Genomic DNA, 25,186 nt, shown 5'->3' on the forward strand with positions numbered 1-25,186 from the left:
TTTTAATGTCATTTTCTTTAAATCATTTTCTTATATAGTCTTGAAATAAATTTCTCATGTTCTGTTCACTCATTGTTTTTTGCTGCTTCAATGGGTTAAAGTGCCTATTACTGGTAAGTATACTGCAAGGAATGAAGACAACTTCAAATCCTGAGGTGGTTTGAAATGTGCATGATTTAATACGGGTAACATTACAGTAAAAAGTGACTGCTGCATGTCACTCACATTATTAGGCAGTTTACCAAGGCATAAATGCACTGGAATTAGCAACTTGTGTGACAGTTTCTTTCTAAGAGATTCCATTTCTCTTAACAAGACATATCTCCCAAAGACACTAAAGGGGAATTTTTGGTGGCACTGGAGAAAATCCAGCCCTTCAGATGTGCCTTATTTTCCTAGGGTGTTTCACTTCCTAATCTGGACCCTTTGCAAGGAAAATGGTAAACTAATTTCAAAGAAATGTTGGAGGGTCTGGTTACCACTTTCCGTTTTGACAGCTTCTTCATCTCAGTAGCTACTTTCCAAAAAGGTTTTCATTGGAATTTTTCTTCCTCTATGAATTGAACTTCTTATTGCTAATTTATAAATAAATAAATAAAAAGGTATCAGTGTAATGTAGGGCAATGGAGGAGACTTCTTTGCTTATACAGGAGACTTCTTTGTTTATACGGAGCAAAACCTCATCTTTACTAAAAGACCTGGGTTAAAATGACTACTCTGCAGTGCTGATTTGCTTCCCCTAATGGAGGTGGTGTTCTGAAGTGGTAACATAATTGCTTCTCTTTTTTACTGGATTCTCAATTTACTGTTTGTTGGCTTCAGACCAGTGATGTGCTGATACCACTACAGAGTTATTCTAATTTGTTATATAAGGTGTAGTGTTGCTGTTGGTATGTATTAGCCATTAAAAAAGTTACTTTGGGTGATAGAAGCTTGAGTTCCCAAAGACATTAATGTCATAAAGTTTTGCAGCTTCAAATAAAATGCCCTTCAGACATCTTTATTGCAGGATGAAGGATTGCAAACTTTTGTATGTATTTGCAGTAAAATTCCTTTGTGTACTTCACAGAATTTGTCTTCCGGAGAGCAAGGGCTTTGCATTTTCGGAAATTAGACATGTTTTTGAGGGAAGAGATTAAAAATAGATGTTGATATCTATAGCAGCAGGTGTTATTGCCCTGCAGGTACCTAATGCATTGATTTTTTGTGAAAACAGATGAAAACCACAGTGCAACAGCAGAGTCCAGCCGGCTCCTGGATGTCCCACGTTATCTTTGTGAAGGCACAGAATCTCCATACCAGACGGGGCAGCTGCACCCTGCCATCAGGGTGGCAGATCTGCTGCAGCACATTAACCTAATGAAGACCTCTGACAGCTATGGATTTAAAGAGGAGTATGAGGTGAGATCTTCAGTGGTGAGTTTTTGCTAGGAAAAATCCCTTTGAAAGTCGCAGCCTTTTGTTTGCAGTGCATTGCAAAAGGATGCAACTGACTGTCATGGTTTTAAGTGAAAAACAGATAAAGGTAAGCAGGCGTAAGATTCCTATAGATGAGGCACAAAAGTGAAATAGAGAGTGGAATGCAGTGATTTGAGCTGTTCATTACAAGTGCCTGGAAAAAATTGTATTCTCTAAGTTGTGGGAAGACATGCCCTACTGAATCTTTTTGACATATTGTAAAAAGTTGCCACTCTTTGTTGCTTCCTCTTAGTTGAAATGCTGTAATTAGTTATGTGAGTTTTCCAAGTCATCTTAATTAGAGATCTCCTGGATTACGCTAAGGTAAAGATTTAATCTGGCTGGTTTTGCAAGAAGAACTGACTGGAAGCACTCTCATGATTTATTATAGCATCTCAGTAGGGCAATACAGGAACTAAACTCTAGCTGAGAAGCAGTAAAGATGTGCTGAGGGTAGTAACGGGAAGATCTAATTAGACCTGCCTGAGTTTGTCTCCTTAGAACATAAAATTTAAAATGGAAGCAAAAAGTTTCCCATGAAGATGAGTACAGATTCATTTTGCCACTCTTCTCTGAATCTGTTGTGATTCTCTGGGTTTAGAACATCAGGCAGGACACACAGGAAAGATGGGAATGGTACTGCCAAGGTTGCACACAATACAGCTAGGTTTAAAATGAGTTCTCTCTGAGTAAGCAATCTCTTCTGACTCAGTTTTCAACCTTCTCTCCTTTCTGCAGCTGTCTCTACTGTAACATAAGAACTGGAATAAATAAATATGTGGTTTTTAAAAGCATATTATTCTCTTTTCCTCTCTTTTACTTAAGTACACTTCATTATGCTCTTCCAAACCTCAGGGCTAAGCCCAGGTGTCAACCACTGCTGGGGGGGAGGGTGGTTCCTCGTGGGACATCAGCTCTTTTCCTTCTTACTGCTTTTCTATTATCTTACATGACATCTTTTCCCTTGCTTGGGCTTATAAGTGTGCATTGAAGTTTTCTTTCTGTGGCTACTGTGCACTATCTGGACCTAATTTACCCAAGTCAGAATAAGAGCATCTGGAAGGAAAGAATAGCATAGACCTGCAACAGCTGTAAAATATCTACGGGCAATGAAGAAAAACGCAAGGAGGAATAAAAGCTGCTTCTATGACTACTGAGGGATCAGACAGACTCTTAAGAAGAGTTCAGAAATGTAGAATAATTTTGCTAGTGGCTGGAGGGAGGGATATGAGGAAAACCAACATGAACAATAAACATTGGCAGGGGAGGCTTTCTGATGGCACTGTAGAAGAAAAACCATTTTACTGAGCAATATGGGGAAAGTGATGTCATGTTGTACTAAACAGGCTACATACTATGGTGTTCCTGTGTTTCTTCAGTTCCCTGTTGTTCCTCCAGAGCAAGGATGTCTGAGCAAGTTTAGCCTTCCAGCAATTCCAGGATTGGAAATCCCTCTGGAGTCCCTCATTGACTTGCCCATTGACCCCTAACAGTCAGAGGGAGAGAACCTCCCTTCTTCTCTAGATATATTTCTGTACCATGGTACTGTCTGGGTGACCAGAGCGGACAAGCAAAGCTGAGCTTACTTTGTGGTAGGGAAGTTCTTTTAAACTGTTATTTTTGGAGATAAATTAATGGTCAGAATGTTTTCTTTCGGAACATTTTTATTTATAGAGTTTCTTTGAGGGGCAGTCAGCTTCTTGGGATGTCGCTAAGAAGGATCAAAACAGAACAAAGAACCGCTATGGAAACATTATAGCATGTGAGTATCAGTGTGCTTGGTTTGAGCCGTAGCCGTAGTCATCTTTTACTTGTGCCATGTTCTTTCTTTACAAGTCTCCAGTGCCATAGCTGCTTAATAACCCCACACGGAGAAGGATGGCAGTGCCTTTTCCAGCGTTTGGTTCTCGTCCGTCACAGTTCAACTTTCTTCCTTTTATAACTCAGGCTGAATTTTGCATTTGCATCCCAGTTGTTCAAGCTGTGGGTAAGCCTGTAGCAGCGACAAGCTGGCACTCACTTGGACGTTAATTCTGTGGTAGTTTTCTGCAGTTACAATTGATTTCAGGTAAATCTGACGGCTTTAAAACTCTTCTGCTCGATGTGATTTGTAGCTGATACACCTGAATAGCAGTTGTGTAAAAATGGTGATTAAAAGATGTGACTGAAAGGAGAAGGTTTTGTCTGTTACCTTTAAGCATAGAGTTTCAGTAGTTTAGATTCAGCCCCTGGCATAACACCCTTTGTTACAGTTTCACAAATGTGATCACGGGAAGGAAGCTATCGAAGAAGTCCCTGAACGGGTAGAGTGACCTCTTCATCACATTTAGAGTGCATTGCTAACTATTGCTCACTTACTTGTTTAATGTCTCAAAATAAACATAAGCAGGCAGGGGTCGGAAGAAAACAGTAATCAGGATTTCGGTTTTCTAGATTACCATCAGTGGAGATGATGAAAGGGACTTTGAGAAAATAACCTGGTTTCTTTGTGTCTTTTTAACTATGTGTAACTGAGTGGTACCTTTCAGCTACACTTAATGAAGTTTAGTAAATGTTTCTCAAGTAATTGGAAACCTCAGACAAAATGGTTCTTTGTAATTCTGTGTAAGCAGTTACTACTTAAGGGTTGTAAATTGTGAGGTGCTTGTGCCAGCTCATTTTCATTCTCTAGACAGCTTGACTTAATATCTTACTCTACAATCACACTTCAAAAAGGCACTGTAACCACTTGGTTTTTACAGATGACCACTCCAGGGTGATTTTGCAACCAGTTGAAGATGATCCATCTTCAGATTACATTAATGCCAACTACATAGATGTGAGTGGATTGCACAGCTTTCTCCCTCTCAATTTGCCAGCTTCTCTATGTGAAACTATTGCATGTTATGCCTACAAATTTATTGAAAGCTTTCTTTTATTAAGAACAAAATGTACACTTTCCTTGTTCTACGTCCTAGTACTCACTGACATTGTTGTGCTTTCTTTCACATCTGACTTTGGTTTGGGCTGTAGATTTGGCTGTACAGGGATGTAAGTACCACTATATGTGAATAACGACATCCTATTGTAAATATTTAATATAGCTATTTTTATTAATTGCTTTCCTAGTCTATTTTTATCACTAATAACTATGCATGCCTCATCTTATTTGTCTCATCTGTTCCTTTTAAAAATTTCCTTTTGTGTGAATATTTTGTACCTGTTTTGCAAAGATAATTTAGCCTTTTAACATAGCTCTGAATATTGTTAGATCTTGCTAGATAACTCAGGTGAACCTATTTGTTAAAGAGAATTTGCTGTTCACTTTTTTTTCCTTATGATGGATATTTTGGCCACCAGTTTTTCCTTTCCCCACCTTATTTATATGTGAGAATCTCGATAGAATACTGTAGTGTAGTCTGTGAAGTAGTCATTATATATGTGTGGCAGAAAGGGAGGGATTATGGCCTTGGGTTTGTGTGTGTGTATGTGTGTGTGTGTGTGTTCGTTTTTGACCAGGATTTAGAGAAGCAATATCTAGCTGACATTTATCTTAAGGTACTAATTTAGGTATTACAAAAAGTATATACACAAACATATATATTTATATTATAAGGTATTATATATTTCTCTTTTAGATAAATGTTTTAATATAGAAATTTCCTTGGTTCTGCAGAAAACTCCTGAAGTTTAAAATCCATGCTTTGGTTAAAATACAAATTAAATTATAAATTTAAAAAAAAAACAAAGCAAAACATAGAAAAAAAAAACTTGATAGAAACAGGCAATTTGAACAAATTCTGCCAGGTGTTTTGACTAAACAAATGTAACTTTTTTCCACTTAAAACCTTAGGAATAAATAAGTTATTGTGCCTACAGTAATTCTTAAGCAGTTCGAAGTACTGGAATAGCTAGTATAAGTGTTTTTAATATAGATGGCTTTGGTTACTTTTCTTTCTGACTGCACCTTACTAATTTTTCCTGTCCACTTTTAGTTGATAAATTACTTAGGAACCTCTTGATTTTCCAGGAAATAAAGATTTAGCTCCAGGTATATAACTATCTTTTTGTTTTTATGGTGTTCACAACAATCTCTGTGAAGCCTATGATATTTTGCCTGGGGCCTTAAACAAGAAAACTCTCCCAGACTTGAATTAATTCCAGTTCCTTCAGGACATTGTTTGTCTTATTTAGGTGTAAATTGAATCTCATTATAACCAGACAGGAAAGCTACAAGTTAAAACTGGCACTCTGCAATTTTGAACTGACACTTTTACCTTCTTCTGGAAAGCATTACTGAGCATAAAACAGTGTAGCACAGGTTCCATTTTCATCATTTGAAGCTGGGGCTTCATATTAAGGACTCCAGGAGAATTTTTTTAGTCATTTGATGCAATTTTAGTCTCTTGTAAAGCCAGAAATAAGATTCTCAGTTTTTTCCTAAGCCCCAGAGGAAGGTGCTCTCACACTAGACAGAATAATGAAGCAGTCTATGGAAAAGGGCTGTAAACTCTTTGGGATGTAAACACTGAAATCCTTCTCTTTAGAAGCATCTTGTGAATATCAGGGATCCAAGGACTTGTGCTCTCCTATAATGCAATACTTGAATCAAGTGTCCTAATAGAAGTGTAACCTAGAAAATAATTGGAGTTATTTCTTTAACATTTGCACACTGTGAAATACTATATTGTTTTCAGGAATACTAAAGTTCCCTTCATCTCTTCAGCTAATATCACTGGCACTGGTAAAAATATATCCTGAATTATTTCCTCAAGAGCAGAATCTCTTTGTTTCATAGTTTTTATGCAGCTGATTAATTAATGCTGTACAGAACTGCTAGGACTGACAAAGACCCAGCTAGCTGGAAAGTTGTATAGGGTTATCTTCTATATATCACCTATCTATCTATCCATATATATATATAAATATATATGTAAGTGTATATACTTGCGCATATCATGTCCAATATAAGTGATGCACACTTCGTGCAGTAGCAGAAAATACTTTGCAGAAGATTTGATGGCAGTAGGACATTGATTCTGTGCTCACACCACAGTGTCCAGTTCTAGAAGGGGCAATGTCTGGTACATACCTCTCTGGGCCTTACAGTATTTCTCTATTTATAAGATGACAAAAGGTGGTTTTTTTTATATTGAATTATTTGGTAACACAGATGAACTATTGAGATAATCTGATTGCAAAGAGAATTTTTACTAAATTTTAAATAAATGCCCGTATGCATCCAACTGGGGTGATAATATTAATGGAGGCACCAATTTTTAGGCCCAAGGATCCCATTTAAAATATTCCTTCCCAGTACACTACAATGTCTGTTCAAGTCAGATGTTCTTTTTCAAGTCAGATGTTCTTTCTTTTTTCTTTTTCTTTTTTTCTTTTTTGTCATTTGAACCTTTTCAGTATTAACCATTTTTTAGGTTTTGAGCTTCATGCTGCTCATAAATATTGGTTTGTTCTGAAAATGTTGTCTAGAAATAAGAATTCTGTAGTACCTTATGCGTTTAATTTCCCCTCTTTGTTAGTATTATGGCACTCAAACCAACTTATATTGCTGTTTTAGGGATATCAGAGGCCAAGTCACTACATTGCAACCCAAGGTAAGAATCATTCAGCATTAATCAAACCTAACAAGTGATCTCTGTAGTGTTTAGCATATTTTGATCAAACGGAAGTAGATGAAAATAAAACATATACCACTGTGAGTTGTCATGTTAAAATAAATTAACATAGTGTGTTCAGGTGGAATGTGAATAAATGCAAAAATTGGACTAAATTCTGATGTTCATTAGCTATTGAGCAACTTTTTTGGTGATAAATTCAGCTGATAAAGTCAGAAACTAGTACCATGATTTCAATTATGAAGATGAATAGAAAAAAGAGGCGTGTGGACAGAGAGGCCTCGAGGCATTCTTCTTTCCATATTACAGTGTATTATTTTATTGTCCAGGATTGAGATGATGAAGATCATAATGATAAATTAAATGCTATTTCAGAAAATCTGGGTAAAATGAAGCCAGATAAGGGGAAAGCTTTTTTGTAGGAAGAAGTCAGGGAAATCTTTATAACACCCTGCTAATAAAACGGGTAGCTAGAGAGAGTTGAATTTCTATGGCAATTATTAATTTTGTATTTCTGATAAAACTCCTCATAATGAGGAAGAACAAATAGATTGCTCTAAGATTGTACTGAAATATCAGAGGCTACGAATTAAAGTAAAAATAATTAGATTTAGACGTGTCATTATTTGATCTGTGAGTATAATCAGACAGCTGGCTGGAAATATCCTGTTATTTCTGTCCTGTTGGTTGTAGCCACTCACAGGAAAGAAAAACTAAAGGCTTGTTTTAAAGCAGGATGCTCAAATTTCTGTCCACATTTTTTATGTGTATGTAAGTACTGTCTAAATAGGTCTCTCTGTGGCTGTTAGGTCTATGTTTGTATCTTGTTTCTGGTTTACTATGTAAATCATTGCATATAATAGCATGTAAGGGACACAAAAATTTATTGCTACTTTAGTATGCAGCCTTCTGTCTAGCATATGAAGGAATATGGTTGAGTCTTCAGATTTGTGTTGTGTACAGTAATATTTACACTACTGCTGGACTGGAGTCAGGGAGCTATGTCTGAGATGACTGAAGCAGGGTAAAAGCCTCTGTCTCAGCAACCTAATGGGGCTTGTCTCTACAGTAGAGCAGGAGGCAGAGCTTAAGCAAGTGCTCCTATTTGCTTCACTGAAAAGTAGAAGTTAGTTTAAATTCCCTTCAGTGGGGAGTTTATGTCTTGGCACCTGCTCATGCTTGATTGCTTTGCCAGGAGCTAGATGGTGGGTGCACAGGGTCTGTTACCATCAGCCCTCCTAACTGATACTTCACCCTGGTGTGGGCATCTTTTTGGTGAACATCTGAAGAAATTGACACTCAACACATGATATTTAACAAATGTAAAAGAAACCTAGAAATGTAACTATACTTGTGGTCACACATTGCTGTGTCCTTGTAGTTTTCAAGCAACTTCTGGTGTTTCACTAAAGGAAACACCTGCTATTAATTTCTTTCAAGTGGTAATTCAGTTAAACTCAGAAGATTCAGCATTGGTTAGAAATAACAATATAGTCTGGAGTCTGATGTGATGGTATGATGATGTGGTTTCACAAAGCTTTCATCTCTGAGCAAGTGCATTAGTGCGTGTCAGCTCTGTATAGCACTGGATTTTATTTTTAGCATTTGCTTTGACTGTTATTTTGTTATACAGTATTACCTGGAATTTTTCTTACAGGTCCAGTTCATGAAACTGTGTATGATTTTTGGAGAATGATATGGCAGGAGCAATCAGCTTGTGTAGTGATGGTCACAAATTTAGTGGAAGTTGGAAGAGTAAGTTTTTGCTTTATTTTCTTTTAATGTTGCGAGCCTAAAGAAAAACCTGCTGATGAGACATTTTCAGCAGAATGTGGAAGAGGCTTGTGAAGAACATCCCTGCATCCTGACAGGGGAGGAAGGGGGGAGGAGTTAGTAGTCCAGACATTGTTTTGGGTTACGGTACTGTGTAAAACCAAAGCTGTCTTCTGAAATCTGGTACTGTGTTGCTTTCATGAGTAGCAAAAAATGATCTGAATCCAAAATCTGTATTTTAGCAAAATAGATTTGTACGTTAAGTCTCAAATGAACAGAGTAAGTGGAATAGTGAGCAAGTGTGCTTCTATTTCAGTGGCTGAAAATCAGCAAATTACTTTCAGTTTATCAGTAATATGTTCTCCTGGAAATAATATAAAAGTATCTGAGATTACTTGCAATGGTTTTGTTACTGATATGAAATGTATCCCAGGTTAACAAAAGTGGAAATGTATTCCATAGCTCAGCACTAAAAAAACCCAATTGCTCATTTAGAAATAAATTTTGTATCTAAGTACAGCTGTGTAAAGCTGTGGAAACTCCTTGTAGCCAGTGCTTATCTTAACAGAATACTTATTAGCCAGGACAAGCCACATGTCTGATGGTCATTTCAGCAATAAATGTGATACAGTGCATTACATGAGGTAATGTATCCTCAGGCTTTTATTTTCCTTTGGTGAAAAATCTCTTTCCACTTTGTGTGTAGGTCAAGTGTTACAAGTACTGGCCTGATGACACAGAAGTTTATGGTGACTTCAAAGTGACTTGCATAGAGATGGAGCCCCTTGCAGAGTACGTCGTCAGGACCTTCACACTAGGAAGGGTGAGCACATTTTGCAAGGGCTTTGCTAAAAACCATTCCCCAGCAGGGAATGGAGGAACCTATGCTTGGGAGTGTTCCTGGTACAATATCAAATCCCTCTGTCTGGTGTAGGCAGCCTCACCTCACCTTGAGGGTAATGCATTGCATCAGTGCTATCCAAGCACGCGTCTCACTGTGGGATTTTGAATTTTCCCGGAAATGTTGGCTGCTGTCCTCTCCTCTGACAGTCACCATACCTCTGTATCCACACTTCCAAGCTGAGTACCAGGTTCTGAGTCATTCCTGTCATTCATCCTCATTCACTCTGCGCTGAACACTGCTGAGGCAATCTCACTTATACAAAGAACAAAACTCTGTGAATGCAATATATGTGATACAGGTTTAGTCTTCTGGTAAATCACTATATTTGCCTGTATATGTAGCAGGCTATTGTCTCAGTCGGCAAAAGTTATGTAAATTTGTACAAATTGCATCTAAGTCTTTAAAAAAGAATCGGTTGAGGCAAAACTAGTAGCCGTGGTGGCAAAAGTAAAAATTCCAAACTTCAAAATAAAAATTTACACCTTTAAGCTTTGTATGGCCTTTGCCTTAAATAATTGGTGAAGCGATGAAAACAGCGTGAAGATTCCATCAGTGTGTCAGTGTGCATTATTGTCACACAAGTCTGACAACACTGTCTACTTTGAATTTCATAACTTTTTTTTTTTTTTTTTTTTTTTTTCTCCAGAGAGGCTACAATGAAATCCGTGAAGTTAAGCAGTTTCATTTCACTGGCTGGCCAGATCATGGAGTTCCATACAATGCCACAGGCCTGCTTTCCTTTATACGGAGAGTCAAGCTATCTAACCCTCCCAGTGCAGGGCCCATTGTTGTCCATTGCAGGTGTGTACAGAAGAAGTAGATGGATTGTTTCCACAACTGTGTGTGTGAGCATTTACAATAGTCTCTTTGAAGCATCTGTCATTTTGAAGTGCTTTGTTTTTACTGTTCTTTTTTTGAATCACCTAATTCATACTGTGGTAGGATTTGGCTGTCTACAGCAATATTTGGAAATAACCAGATTCTAGTACACTTTTCATAAAGAGAATAGCCAGAGATTTTCTTTTTCCTGCAAGAGTTGCACTAGCTTAATCATGCAATATTTCAGGCAGTCATGTTAGGTGGCTTATGAGAATTTTGTGACAGCATTCAAGAATAAGTGTGAATACAGCTGCTTTCATAGCTTGATGTTGCATATAGTGTCTAAACGGATTATTAATTTAATCAAAGTAAGCAAGTACATGAAGGAAGATGGAATGAGGTTAGTGGCAACAAATACAGAAAGTTGTTTTTCCTGTTCAAGTTCTGCAAGGATTGGGTTGTTGGGACACAGTCCTTTGACAAATAGTATTTTCTTTAGACTGTCAAATGTTTAATTCTGTTCTGTATATGAAGTTACTCAATATTTACAGATTTTATTAATTCACTGTGCAAAAATTGTAGCTCTATATAAAACCAAAATAAATCAAGAGAGATCCTTCTGTATACTGTTAAATGTGCTGCCTGAACTGGCCTGGAGCTTAGCTAGTGAAACATACACTTGAGTTTCTTATTTTAATGTATCACTTAAAAAATCATCCTCAGTCTTATTAAATAAAAACAAGAACCGTCATATCTTAAAGTGCATGAGCTTAATTAATCATCCTTCAGATTTCACTTTAACTAACTTTTCATTTTTACTTTAAGTATTGATCTTGGTGATGAAAGGAGGAAAAATAGTACTTTTTTTACTGTTAGTGGATCAAATTTGATGGAAAATGGCCATTTTGGGCACATCAAAAGATTTAAAGGACATTATGAAGAGAAGGAGATAAGATAAAAATTGGGTAGTAGTCATGATGAGAGAACTGAATAAATTGATAGAAATGCTCTCATTAATGGGTTTATAAAGTTCATAGGTGGACTGTTCCTAATGGTATTTACTGGTTCTTTTTAGTGCTGGTGCTGGACGAACAGGCTGTTATATTGTGATTGATATCATGTTAGATATGGCAGAAAGAGAAGGTGTTGTGGATATCTACAACTGTGTCAAAGCCTTACGGTCCCGTCGCATCAACATGGTACAGACAGAGGTATGGCAGTTTCCCTCCAAATTACGTGGTGCTTTCTGGAATGACTGAGGTCAAAAATTCACTGTTACTCTGAAAAGAGCAGGCAGGTGGCCCTGCTGAGGGGTTGTCTCCATTGGGGAACATTGCTCAATGCAGTCAGCACCCAGGACCAAGAGAGTGGAACAAACCTGTCAGCTCTTTCAGTCTTCACACAAAAAAGTGCTCACCTAGCTTTGTAACAAAAGGAAAACAAGGAGGATTTGGTCTGGCAAGGTCTGGCATGTCACTTCTGGGCAGTGGTGTCAGTAATTCCAGGAACCCCAAGTTGAAATTTCAGAAGTTTGCCACCAGTTTTTCACTATCTCCAACCACTTTATCCATACTTGACTTACCTGTGGACCTTTGTGTCCATTTCACTCTCTTCTCAACTTCAGTTTTATTTGCTTTATTTTCTCAGGGTGAGTAAATATAATAGGCATTGTATACCAATTGACAGGAGACCTAATAGAAATAGAAATGCAGTTGTCTAAGACTCAGGATATCACAAGGGAAGTCAGAAAAAAACTCAGGAAGCAATGCTGTTTCTGTTGGGACACACCTGAATTTTTTTACTGGCCTGGAGCCTGACAGTCAGACAACTGATGTATGAGCTTGCACATGTGTAAGGAGAGTGCATCGTGCTAAATAATTGCTAATCACACTGGTAGTCCCTGAAGCAATTTACACTTTGTGCTAGTATTATAAGACTGAAAGCTGTTTTTAAAAAACCAAAATGAGTAAAGCCAATAAGTTTCTGGCAGAAATCCACAATCACCACAAGAAAACAGAAAACCTCCTGTTAAATAAATTGCTATGTCTGTTCTGTTAAATTTTACTGAATTTAAATTGGTTCTGAGTAGAACATCCTTGTTAACTGCATCCAAATTAGGACAAGACTTTGGTTGAACTAAAGTGCTATTTAATGGCTTGATGGACACTACTTTGAATGAGTTTTACCATGTGCAGGAGATCTGTTTATTCTAAAAGAAGGAAAAGATACATTGTTTTTCAATGGCTATAATTTTTATTTCTTTGTCTAATTTGTTAGGAGCAGTACATCTTTATTCATGATGCCATTCTAGAAGCTTGTCTGTGTGGAGAAACTGCCATTCCTGTCTGCGAATTCAAAGCTGCTTATTTTGATATGATTAGAATAGACTCTCAGACAAACTCTTCACATCTCAAAGATGAATTTCAGGTATTCATAGTTCCTACTAACTCTTAATGTGACAACAATTTTTTTGCCTCTGGATACATTTAAATTATTTTAGGGGAAAGAGGTTTCATATCACGTTTCTAGCTTTTGGTGCCTTACTTTTAGTCCACAAAATAAACCACCCATATTTATGAGCTTTGCAAAGGTTTTTTGTAAATGTTGAATAACTTCCTTTGAATAAAATTGCTGTAGATATCTGTCTGGAATAAAGAGCACTGACTGGGAGCAAGAAGAGGTTTGGCTTGCATTTGCACAGCTAAGGCAAAGCTCATTAGTGTTCCAAAGGATCCTCTTGTTTTATTCCTTTTGGAAGGGGTGATGTAACGTGAGTTCACTGGTACATAAAATGCCTTTTGCACCTTCATCTTAAGCCCCTTTGAAAACCCGTGGCACGTCCATAAGACAGATAGAAGCCTTTCTTTGCCAATGCCTCACATTTTCCTATATTGCAGTATTTCAAAGCAAAACTTGAGGAATCTCGAGTCCATTGTCTCACAGTTCAGCGTGCTAAAGCCAGCGTCCTCTCTCCCTTAGACTCTGAATTCTGTGACCCCTCGCCTGCAAGCAGAGGATTGCAGCATAGCCTGCTTGCCAAGGAACCACGACAAGAACCGCTTCATGGATATGCTGCCACCTGACAGATGTCTGCCCTTCTTAATTACTATTGATGGGGAGAGCAGCAACTACATCAATGCTGCTCTTATGGACGTAAGAGACTATCTCCTTTGTCTGTGTAGTGTGCCATGAAAAGCTCTGTAATATGAGGGAGAACACTTGCTGGTTTAAGAAGGGGTAATTCTTAGTGCCCAGTAAAACAGTCTTAGCAAAGAAGGGTGGGGAGAATGGGTAAGAAACCCCACGAGTTTCTGTTGCTTGTTCAGAAGGTTTGTTATCTTTCGTCTTTTGCATCCTTGTGGGGCCCACTGGAAATCTCCCCTTTTCGACAGCATTATATAAAACTCTGCATCCAGCCCTTCAAGCCTCAGCGGGATCTCAAAAATCATCTGTTTGGCTGGAAGTAAATATCACCTACCAGAGCATGAGGTTACTATTGCTAATTTATAAAAAAACAACTTTGTATATTGAGGCAGGAGAGACACAGGAAGAGCAGAAAAAGACTTTTTCTTTAGCATGTTTGGGGATGGGGTTGAGGGTTTTTTGTTCGTATTTTGAGTTGCAGCTCTTTAAAGTTGAAGATTGAGCGACAGGAGTATTGTCTCAGGGGAAAAGGTGAATTAATGGGGAAAAATGGAAATGAACCTACTTACAGGTGTCTGATCGATAAAGCAGTTCATCACAACGTGCTGTCGGATATCTGCCTGCTACCCCCCCTTAAGATTTCCAAAGTTAGGTCCCCAAAGCGACTTATAGTAAATACTTAATTAGGTGGCTGATTTTCAGGAGCATCTCCCCTTCCTAAAAAATGACGTGCTGTCAGAAACTGCCTTGTCAAGAAGAGATGCTGGGAATAAAATGGCAAATAGCAGCAGGAATCAGCGGGACTGAATGGTATATTCATCCCAGAGTTCTGCCTGAGCTAGTGCAGGAAACATTTGAGCTGCTGGCAAAATGCAGTCCCTAATCTCACAATTAGCTATTGTGGCAGAGAAATAGAGGAGTAGCATGTGCGAGACCAATCTATTAGGGAGTCGCTGGGTCTGAGTGGATGAATTAAAGCAGTGAGCAGAATTTTGGTAGCAACCAAAATTGTTTCAAATTACAGTTAAAATTACGTTGAGCACCTGGATAAAATTGATTTGCTATGGACCAACCAACCCCCCCAGCTGCATGGAGGACTGTGATTTGAAGAGAAAGGAATACCATGCAGGTTGGACAGCTGGGTGGCTGGAGGACTCTGAGTATGTAACAGTGTGTGGCAGGCAGGGACAGGACCAAGCAATGAATTAATGGGTGAGAAATCATGGGTAAGCGAGGAAAGACAAAATAGAGTAATAGGTAGTAATAGGTATTAATAATTAATAAGTAATTATAAGTAATTAGGTAATAATAAGTGATTACTTAAGTAACTAGTAACAATAATAATTATAAGTAATAGGTAGTAATAAAAGGAAAAAAGCAGCAGGGAAAAAAAAGTAATGTATTACACTGAAGGCATTTAACAAGGCTGTAAGTACAGGGTTTAAACTTCATGTAATAAAAGCTTTTCCTTATGCTTTCTCTTCTGTTTGTTTTTTAAGACTGGTTTATCCAGACAGGGGGACCCCACTCTTGGGCAAGGAAAGGGGAAATGCAATAGCAGAACAGAAATGAGAACTTCACCCTTTCCACAATGTACAAGTCCGCTCATTTCCTCAAGAAGGTGTCTGCTGTGCATTGAGACAGCAGATCTCCTGCCTGGTCTTTCTGAAAACCTGATCATTGCAGACTCAGTACATTCTCTCATCTCAGGAAAGACCAGCAATGATTGGGAAGAGGTCTGGGAAAACATCAGCTAGTGCATGTTGTATTTCTAAAATATGCAAGGGAAGAATCGATATTGGTTGTTAGTCTTTGCTCCGTGAGAAGATCTAGGAAGTAGGACACAAGCTGCTACTACCCCAATATATTTCCAATATCCATTGGTAATAGCAAACATAAAAAAAATTGTTAGCCTCCTTATTCTGTTGTCAAACAAGTATGGATGCTAAAGACATTAATTTGTTATCAATTTACAGCAAGCAGAGGGTGAAAAGAATTGCATCTTTCATTCTAGGCCTCACACTATACTCTTTGAGGCTATGCCAATAAATTGCACATGAAGGTCCCTCTTATCAGTCTTCAAACAAGTGCTTTTCATATCAAAAGTAGTTTAGCTGCCCTACCAGGTCTTTCTTCTAGGTTAATTTACTCTACTTAATTCAGTGAACAAACAGCACAGTTGCTTTTTTACCATCACAGTTGTTAAACACAGGGATCTCTGTGTTGCCAAGAGCAGTCCCACCCCTTTGTCTTCAAGCTTGTGACTTAGAATCCCATCCACCTACAAGAATATTCACCATCTTACTCCTCTTCTCAGATTAATCTGTCAGTGCTTCCTTGCCAGTTCATATCTGTATTCCTTCACTGCTCATCTCTTCTCTGTGTAGTTGCAAATTGCCTGCAAAAAACTTCTGATCTCTCCTCTTCTGCTTCTGCTCATAATACATGTGCTGCAGGGACTTGGCCCCTCTGCTATTAGTTCCATCTCAGCTAACTTATGCAAGCTTGGAAATTTGCAGTTGTGTATAATGCAGGATACAGAAAATGGAATCTGCTGTCATGACAGGAAATAGTATTTTGCTGTTTAACTTCTGCTCTCTGCTGGATATCGGCCCTAGTTATGCTGAACTGACCTTCTGTGGGTGAACTTGTGGCTGTGACAACAGAATGGAATTTGCAATTGGGTTTAGTCCTTGGTTCAGTCACAGAGCTCATATGTAACCTGCTGTGGATAGGGTTGCTTTCTGAGACCTCTGCTCTGTGACACAGGGAGGTTTTCTGCTCAGTTTCCTGGACATGGTGCCTGCGGGAGTAGTGTTGCCAGTCTCAACTCATCAGAGCCCTGGGGAGTGTCTTCAGTGCTCCATGAATATCTGAACTTGGTCTGTCAGAAAGTAGAGTAACCACTTTGTTCTTACTGGAGAAGATAATGTCTTTCTAACATTAGCTTGGGTGAAATCTGGTGTAATTTAAGTCACGGCTTTGTTCTGTTTATGTTTTTTTCTGTTGCAGTGTTCGAGTGGAAGTTATGAAGTACTTTCTCTACTGGTGCTAATAAAATCATTTGCCTTTACAGAGCTACAGGCAGCCGGCGGCTTTTATTGTCACACAACATCCTTTACCAAACACTGTGAAAGATTTCTGGAGATTAGTGTACGACTATGGCTGTACTTCTCTTGTGATGTTAAATGAAGTCGACTTAGCACAGGTTAGTCTGGGGCTCCAGTTTTCCATGTACCATCATGTGCTTTAGTCCCTCTGGATCCACTGCACAATCAAAATGTGGAGCAGAGCAGTGACTTGACAATTATTCCCTGCTTTACAGCAACTAATTAACACTAGTTGCTCAGTAAAGGTTAGGTGAGATGTCAGCGGTGGAATAAGGCAACGCTCAGCTGGTAGCTTGCCATTTAATTAAATTATGCCTGTTTTGCTTTGGCACAGGGCTGCCCACAGTACTGGCCTGAGGAAGGGATACTGCGGTACGGCCCCATCCAAGTGGAATGCATGTCGTGTTCGATGGACTGCGACGTCATAAACCGAATTTTCAGGATATGCAACCTAACAAGAGTAAGCATTAACGTAACAATATGTAAGGGAAAAAATATGTCATTCTTAACACCCTCGAGGCTCTTGTGTTTTTTAATTTTGAATAGTAGTAAAATACTAATGTTCTTAAGACATTACCCAGAAAAGAGTCAGTCAAGCACCGATATCTAATACAAATCTGTAGTACTTTTCTATAGCTGCATGTTAAGCAGGGAGAGCGGTAAGGTGAATGACCACTTCTGTGGCATTTTCCCCTGATGAGCACAAGATATACGAGAAGTATGATCTTTTTTAGGCGTGGACTGAAAGAAACATCCCTGTAGTGAACACACAGTGACAAGTATTTAATTCATAGCTTCCGTAAGACATCTTTTGTGGTGAATCAGGAACAGAAGTGGTGAGGCTCCTGAGAACAGGCACCTTCTCAGCCTAAAATCCAAGAACCACAACAATAAAAAGCAGATTTGGGCACCTTGCAAAGCAAAGTGTTAAAAAACTCTGAAAGCTCTTCTACTTCTGAAGGGTTCTGTACCACTGTGCCTCAACCTACATTTATTGTCTTCTTGTCAACTTCAGTAGCAGTGCCAGCCTTGCATTCATGTTGACTCTTTTTCACACATTGCACCATCTTGTCTTTTTCCTGTCCTGTAATGTAGTATTTTGAACTATAGCAGCATCTTCTCAAACTCTGTTTGCCACACAGTGTCTCTCCTCTAGATCACCTCTTTAAGTCACGTATTTATACTGCTAATGCATGTATCACTGTTCTATATGCGGTCAACCAGCAATTTCTATTTTACTCACCATTACTACTTTTATCTTTATTTACTGAATGAACTCACCACAAACTGCTAGTTGATTTATACTTCTGATTTAAACTAATGTTGAAGAAAAGGTGTAGAGAAAACGTATTACTGAAATATATATTTATTTTATTTTGGTTACATTTTCATTTTTCAAGGTGCAGAGATCAGTTTGCATGTGGCCAGTATTTTATTCAAACCTTTATTTTGTGTATATTCAGAGCTAAAGAAAAGCTTTTCAATTCTTAATAACATGTTTGGAACCTACAGGAAGCTAAAGTGTAGGCACACGGGCAAATATTACACCATAGTGCTTTTTTTGTTGTATTTTGAGACTTAATCTCTTTTTTTGTTTTGTTTTGTTTGTTTGTTTCTTAGTTTCACTTATTTCTTGTCTTCTTTTATAATATGTTTTGGTTTTCTGCTTTGCTACTTACCATTGTCTTCCATGCCTTTTCACCTTTACATCTTGCTTCTAAATAGCCTCTCTGTTCTGTTTTTCCTTTCCTGAAGTCCACATTCCTACTCCTTTTCATCTTCTTCTGCTCCAAGAAACTGAAGAGACTATTTGTTCTGCCAATTATTAAGGCCTTTCTTGTGACAGCGTGGCATCTAGCTCTCCCTCTGTGGCATCTGGCACAAAGAAGCAGAGAGACTGGCAGCAAGGCTGTGATATTTATCTTAGTTTGGCAAAGGGAACACTTTCAGGCAAACAGTCTTATTTGTACACTGATATTACTCATTGTTTATTAATAATAAGGTCAGATCATTCATGGGGACCAAAGGTATGTCTCTTCATTTCTGTAGGTCTAAGAATTGAACAGTGATGGTTTTTTATTGGTTATTGATGTTAAGGATAAAAAGCCTTGACAGGTAGCCTCTAAGGAATTTGTCCATTGAGAAGTCAGGATAGGTTACATTAGTGATTGATAAACTGTGGATTGAAGAGCTATGATGTTGTCTTCAATGTAGTTCTCCTTTTTGACATCTTCCTTGATCTGAAGTGATAGGAATTGTTGGAGATCCTACCATGCAATGTATGTACATGTTAGAATCTGTTCATAATGTAAACACTTAAGTTTCATGTTAGTTTTATATTTTGGTTTTCTAATCCAGGACCTAAAGGTGCGATATTGACCTAAATCTCTTTTGTTCCCCTCAGCCACAGGAGGGTTATCTGATGGTGCAGCAATTCCAGTATTTGGGGTGGGCTTCTCACAGAGATGTACCAGCTTCCAAGAGATCATTCTTGAAGTTGATCCTCCAGGTTGAAAAATGGCAAGAGGAATGTGAAGAAGGGGAGGGCCGGACCATCATCCATTGCCTGTGAGTAACTGGGAGAAATTTAAATTTCTGCTCTTGAGAACTGCTTATAAATTAATTCTTGCTTTAAATTCAATCAGTATTCTTATGACTACATTTTTTTGCATATGCCATTGTTTATTTTGTTAAAAAAAAAAAAAAAACCAAAAAACAAAAATCAGTGCTACTGTAGGCTGGCTTTTGGTCAGCTTTGGGATTTGCCTGTGCCGGGTCAGGATACCCTAGGAATTAGTATTTTAGACCTGTTGGTACAGTGATGCTGTATATTGTCTCCTTCTGTACATGATAGCTTGTTTTTCAGGTACATAATGTGTACAGACCAGTTTCTTCTGTATGGTTTCAGTAAGGATGTTTTTTTGTTTGGAGTGTCAAATAGGTGGTTTTTATGTATCTCTTGTATACTGCCTACTGCATTTTTTTCCCAGAAGACCTCCTATATTTTGGGGGGCTTAGACTGAAAACTATGGAGATTTGAAATCAGAGGAAAGGTCTATAATATGCTACATGATCCTAAAACTGTTGTTGGTAAATGACCAGTGGCTGCTTATCTGATGTTAATATTTAAATGGGAGATGGTTTGGGAGTTTTTAAAAGATGGCATCTTTTTATCCTTAAGCAGGGAATGACCAGTCTCTCTCCTACCTTATTTAAATATAAAGTTTAAAACTTGAAAATTGAATTATACATTTATCCTTAATTTTCAAAAAAGCTTCTGTTAAAAGGTTCAGAATTAACTTGTGGCCCTTTCTGCCCACCTCTCTTCATCATATATGAAAGTTTCTGGATAATTTAAACTTAATAAGAAGAAATAACTCCCTTAATTTCTTTGAAATGAAGATTAAAATAGTTCAGAAGTGTCCCTTAAGGTCAACAAGAAATCAGATCAGTGAAGCCTTGGCATTACTCTGGCTGGATAATCCTCACACTGTAGGATAATTTAAGTGAGTCTCTTCCCATAGCTAAGTGGAAAATGTTATACTTGGTACTGAACTTGCATTTGGATTCCTGTAAGTAGTACTTGCCATTGGGCTTAGTTTTCTATTTCTAATGCCCATGTAAGTTAGGCTGTATCAGAGCTGAACTGAGTGGTGGCTGTAAGGGCAGAATTCAAGAAAAGTAACAGAGGAAGGTCACAAACAGCAAACATCTCAGACCATATCTTCTGGAGCTGCAAGGATACTGTCAAAGCCTGGTCTCTGTGTGGGACTCAAGAATCTCTGGTGCTTACAGAGTGAAAGAACCAAAATGCATTTTGGATGCTCTCTTACACCACAGTGACATTTAACCACCTCTTTCCCTCGTGTACAGAAACGGCGGTGGTCGGAGCGGGATGTTCTGTGCCATCGGCATCGTGGTTGAGATGGTAAAAAGGCAGAACGTGGTGGATGTTTTCCATGCTGTGAAGACTCTGAGGAACAGTAAGCCCAACATGGTAGAAACACCGGTAAGCACCAGCCCAAGGGATTTACTGGCAACTGCCAGGGAGCCAAAGTATCTCTCGTGTTCTCAGCACCCTGCCCACAAAACAGAGCAACCCTATGTTGGGCTACAAGAAGAAAGGGACATTTATTGAGTGTACGCATAAATCTGTGTCATGAGAGGCCAGGCTAAGCATTTTATTTTGTAGTGCTACCATACCTTTCACAAATAAAATTCTGAGTTAACAGAGTACACTTTATTCTCCCAAAATAACCTGGTTTATTTGAAGAGAAGTTGCAGCAGGTTGTGCTCACACCAACCATCTTGAAATTTTACAGAGCAAGGCATTTCTTTTTGGTAGGAGTAAGTTGAGAAGTCCCACACTAGTAGCTGGAGATGTGAATATTTTGCTTCTTGGTAGCAACTGCTGCTTTTGAAGCTGTATTCAATAATGATAAATTTCATTACTCAGATTTGCAGTAGTCAAAATGATAACTTACACCTTTAAAATCAAAGATTTGTATCTTCTGTGTTGGAAATGAATATGTAGAATCATAGAATCACTTAAATTGGAAAATATCCTTAATTAAGTCCAACAGTTAAACTAAATAATAAACAAATAAACAATAAACTACTATAAACATTATTAGTCTGAAGTAGCAAAACCTGAAGACTATGTATGTACATTGCCAGTATTCAAAATAACCTTTACTTTTCTAGTCAAACTTTATGTGTACAGTATGAGTGCATATCCATCTGTGTAATCACTTCAGTCACGAAAGCTGAGCATTGTGGAAAGTCCCTAAAAATCCTCCAAACCTGTTTTGTTGGGTTTTTTGCTTCCTGTAGGTGAATGTGAAAGCAGTTTAGACAGTGTTAGGGAGTTTGGGCCATTTGACTCTCACAGTGCCAGCAGCCAGTCTCACTTTTCAGCCAGTTGGCTGCCTGCAGCATGAGAGTCAGGGGTGCCAGTTGAAATTAAAAACCTTTTGCAGTTTATGCATGGTGAAAATTGCTTCTAACCCTGTGAACTTGCATATTGAGTAAAACAGATGAAGATGCCTCTTCCCATATTGCCTTTTTTTCCAGGTGTTACTGTTTGCTTGATATCAAGTGGCATGATTTGCTTAATTGTTGTTCATAATTTCCATCCCTTGCAACCACATAGATTAAGAAGATGGTTAAAGTGTTAAGAGATAAAGCATCCTGTGTGTACCCAGTGACACTGGGCTAGGTATTGCTGGTTTTGCTGCAAATACTTTGCAGTCTTGCTGTGCCATAGACATCTGAGGCACAGCATGCTGAAATGCTGCTTGAATTTCAGTCCACTTCTATGAAGAAAAGAGGTCAGATCACATGAAAAATTACTTGTGTCACTGTAAAGGAAGGCCAAGGTAGAGATTGTGTGCCTTTCTGATAAGTAGTCTGTAAACTTATATTTTGTTTCAAAATAGTCCTGAATTCCACTGCAGCTTTAATCTGCAGTTAGTGAATTTCTGTAGTTAGGAGTTTCTGTTGTGTGGGGTTTTGTTCAGTACTCTTGAACAGCAGAAGCTGTTGAGTCGTTAGTTAGAAAACAAACCAGGAAAAATTATACATAACAGTGCTGTCATGCGCCCTACATTGGGTGACATGATCAGATAACAAATATGAGCAGCGCAGTAAAGCCTCTGAGATATCCTCACCACTTCCTGCTAATGGATCACACTGTTTTCCTTTGCAAACAAAAATAAATCACAAAAGCAGATTCATTTTGTTAAGCTGCAAGGACGATAGAGATTGAAGTAATTTCCTTGGGTTTTCTTCTCTTTCTTGCCCTCTCCTTCTCTACCTCCCTCCCCTAGTATCAGCTCACAACAGCAGCCTTGTTAAAGAAAAATGCTAACTTTGATGATATTTTGAGCTTTAACCTCTCTTAAATGTGCATCTGATCTCGTGGATGTTGCATCAACACAAATGTACAAATGGGCTGTGTGCCCACAGCAGCTTTGTGTCACAGCTCAGTATTCCCTGGCTGTCCAAGCAGCAGGCACGGGTTAAATTCTTAGTATCAGCTACCTTAAATATCAGAGTCAAGGTGCTTTCACTGCAAGAATGCTCTGGCTGATAGGAGAACTTCTCATGTTTGATAAACCAGTTAAGAAGCTGAAAATATCAGAGAAGCAAATCATTGAATTTCATGATCAGTTGTTGGGTTTTTTTCCAGTTCGTTGGTTAAGGTGAGTTTTTAAATCAGAGCTGCTAATATACTTGTGTAGCAAGGGGTGAATGAGAAAAAAAAAAAAAAAAAGGAAAACCAAAGAATGTCAGGCTTGAAGTTTAAATTGCACAGTAGTTAGCAAACACTATTCTTGTTCGTAGATACTTCTGCCAGTACTTTGAAATCTTAATTTAACAACTTCTCTTTTTTTCCTCTCTTTCTCCATAAAGGAGCAATATCGCTTCTGCTACGATGTTGCACTGGAGTACTTGGAATCCTCTTAGTTGGAATGGATGTGACAAAGTTCACCAAATACATGAATCTCAATAAGCTGTTTTGACAACAGTTCTTGATCCTGTGAAGAAAGATTTTAGGGGAAGAGGGGGGTGGGAGGGATTTTAAATTTTAAATGCAAAGTATTTTTCTTATGAAGTTGTGTATCTTAATAAAAAAAAATCAATCTGTTTCTATGCTTGTATACAGTATCAACATTTAGTGCCACATAAATGCTATTTAATGAAAACCAGAGTCAGAAGAGATTTGCTCAAATTAGGACTTCTCAGTGTTTGTATATGCAGCCGTCTCTCAATTAAAGTAGAGCGACCATCTGTTGCATGTATCAATATTTCCTATATGGTATTAATTTTTTTTTCTTTTGATACATTGTTAAAGTACAATAACAGTGCAGATTGATAGTAAGGTTCATTCTTTATACGTTTCAAGTGTTGCATATATATATATTATATATAGTAAAAAAACCTGGCTTATTTTGTTTTAATGTGCAATGATGGCTGGATCACATAAAGATCTTTATAAAGAAACTTAAACATAAGCCAAAGACTCAAGTGTAAATATGTCTATATGGAGAAAGCACATGTATTTATTGTTTACTTGCATTCCTTTTTTGATGGCTGAAAAAAGAAGAATCATTTTTCTTGAAGAAGGCTTTTTTTGCTGAAATCAAGTGTAAACAATTTTTGTAGTTTATTTTTTGTATGTTTTAGTGTAAGTAGAAGACATACTTTTTATGCATAGACCAAGAAACATTGGTATAGTGGTTTTGTTGTGTACATGCTTGTGGTTCAAATCCATGTAAACAACTCAGATATAGGAGGTCTTTAACTATAGGACCAAAATCAGAACATTTTCCTGAAAATGTATAGTTTTTCACAGTTGTGTTAGTTGAGTACTGATTACAGAACTATGTAAGGAAGGGCAGATATCAAAATGGCCTTGCCTATGACTTGCACAATATTGGAATACATTTTTAAGCACCATTAAAATTGTAAGGAAACCCGTTGTTTAAAAAAAATGTTGAAGCACAGGTCAAGAGGAGAGTTACCAGACAAACAGAGGGAAAGAACTCTGCAGATGCCCTTCAGGGTAAAAAAGTACTTGTTTAGCAAATTGTTCAATTAAGCAATGTTTATTTTGATGTTTACGAACCTGTAAGCTTTGCTTCCAAGAAAGCAAAATTTGAATAAACCAATGCCAGATTCTGATTATAGTTGTGTACAAAGTATTACTGTGCTTTTGCTTAGCTTGTGTCCTTGTATGTTCACAAGGTTTCCTATATTTTACCAGCTAAAATCATTCCATTCTCTTGTTGGTCTTTTTTAGAACTGACAGTAAAATGATAAGGTGCTTTTAAATATTCTGTAAAGTATGAGTGAATTAAACTTTTATTTAAAGATTATTTTATATTCTTTTGTATTTTGATACCCTCTCACTTAATGTCCTTCTTGAAGAGTCATTCTTGTCTAGAAGACCAATGTAGTTGAATAAGGAAAATCTTAGCAGGAAATTCTTTTATTTTTCACCTCAGTGTTTTAGAGAGTATTTGAGAAGATTCCATGTCATCTGTAGTCTCTAAGCTTCATTTCCTTCAGACACATGGAATTACCTATCTAACACTACAAATGGCTCAGAAATGTTTAGAGAAATGCTACTTCTCAGATTTTTTTTAGTGCCTTCATTTGTATTGTATAGAACTTCACCTCTTCCAGATCTTAAAAAAAAGGTCTCTCTCTTTTGTCACCTATTGTTAGTTCCAACCTGTTTGTAGTTAAATTGTTGAATTGTTAGTTGAATCAGCATCATCAGTACCATCAAGGTAAACAAATGAGGTTTGAAAATGTTCATTGGGTCTGTTCTCAATACTCAGAATTGCTCTTTATTT

General features: G+C 37.8%; 1 protein-coding gene across 6 annotated transcripts in view; it reads left to right on the plus strand.

Annotated features, from left to right (window-relative positions):
• Nucleotides 1-24,703, plus strand: part of PTPRK (protein tyrosine phosphatase receptor type K) — a 389,642-nt gene extending 364,939 nt beyond the window's left edge. For all 6 annotated transcript variants that reach the window (XM_071740971.1, XM_071740972.1, XM_071740974.1 and 3 more), the window contains 15 exons: nt 1,217-1,401; nt 3,133-3,220; nt 4,200-4,276; nt 7,016-7,052; nt 8,731-8,828; nt 9,553-9,669; nt 10,397-10,551; nt 11,645-11,780; nt 12,847-12,996; nt 13,549-13,722; nt 16,790-16,921; nt 17,158-17,283; nt 19,228-19,391; nt 20,697-20,832; nt 23,238-24,703. In XM_071740971.1, the coding sequence (XP_071597072.1) occupies nt 1,217-1,401; nt 3,133-3,220; nt 4,200-4,276; nt 7,016-7,052; nt 8,731-8,828; nt 9,553-9,669; nt 10,397-10,551; nt 11,645-11,780; nt 12,847-12,996; nt 13,549-13,722; nt 16,790-16,921; nt 17,158-17,283; nt 19,228-19,391; nt 20,697-20,832; nt 23,238-23,291 (1,829 nt within the window). In that variant the 3' untranslated portion in view covers nt 23,292-24,703. The remainder of the gene's footprint in view (nt 1-1,216; nt 1,402-3,132; nt 3,221-4,199; nt 4,277-7,015; nt 7,053-8,730; nt 8,829-9,552; nt 9,670-10,396; nt 10,552-11,644; nt 11,781-12,846; nt 12,997-13,548; nt 13,723-16,789; nt 16,922-17,157; nt 17,284-19,227; nt 19,392-20,696; nt 20,833-23,237) is intronic.
• The last annotated feature ends 483 nt before the right edge of the window (nt 24,704-25,186 follow it).

The sequence above is a fragment of the Heliangelus exortis genome, chromosome 3 (assembly GCF_036169615.1).
Source record: "Heliangelus exortis chromosome 3, bHelExo1.hap1, whole genome shotgun sequence".
NCBI lineage: Eukaryota > Metazoa > Chordata > Aves > Apodiformes > Trochilidae > Heliangelus > Heliangelus exortis.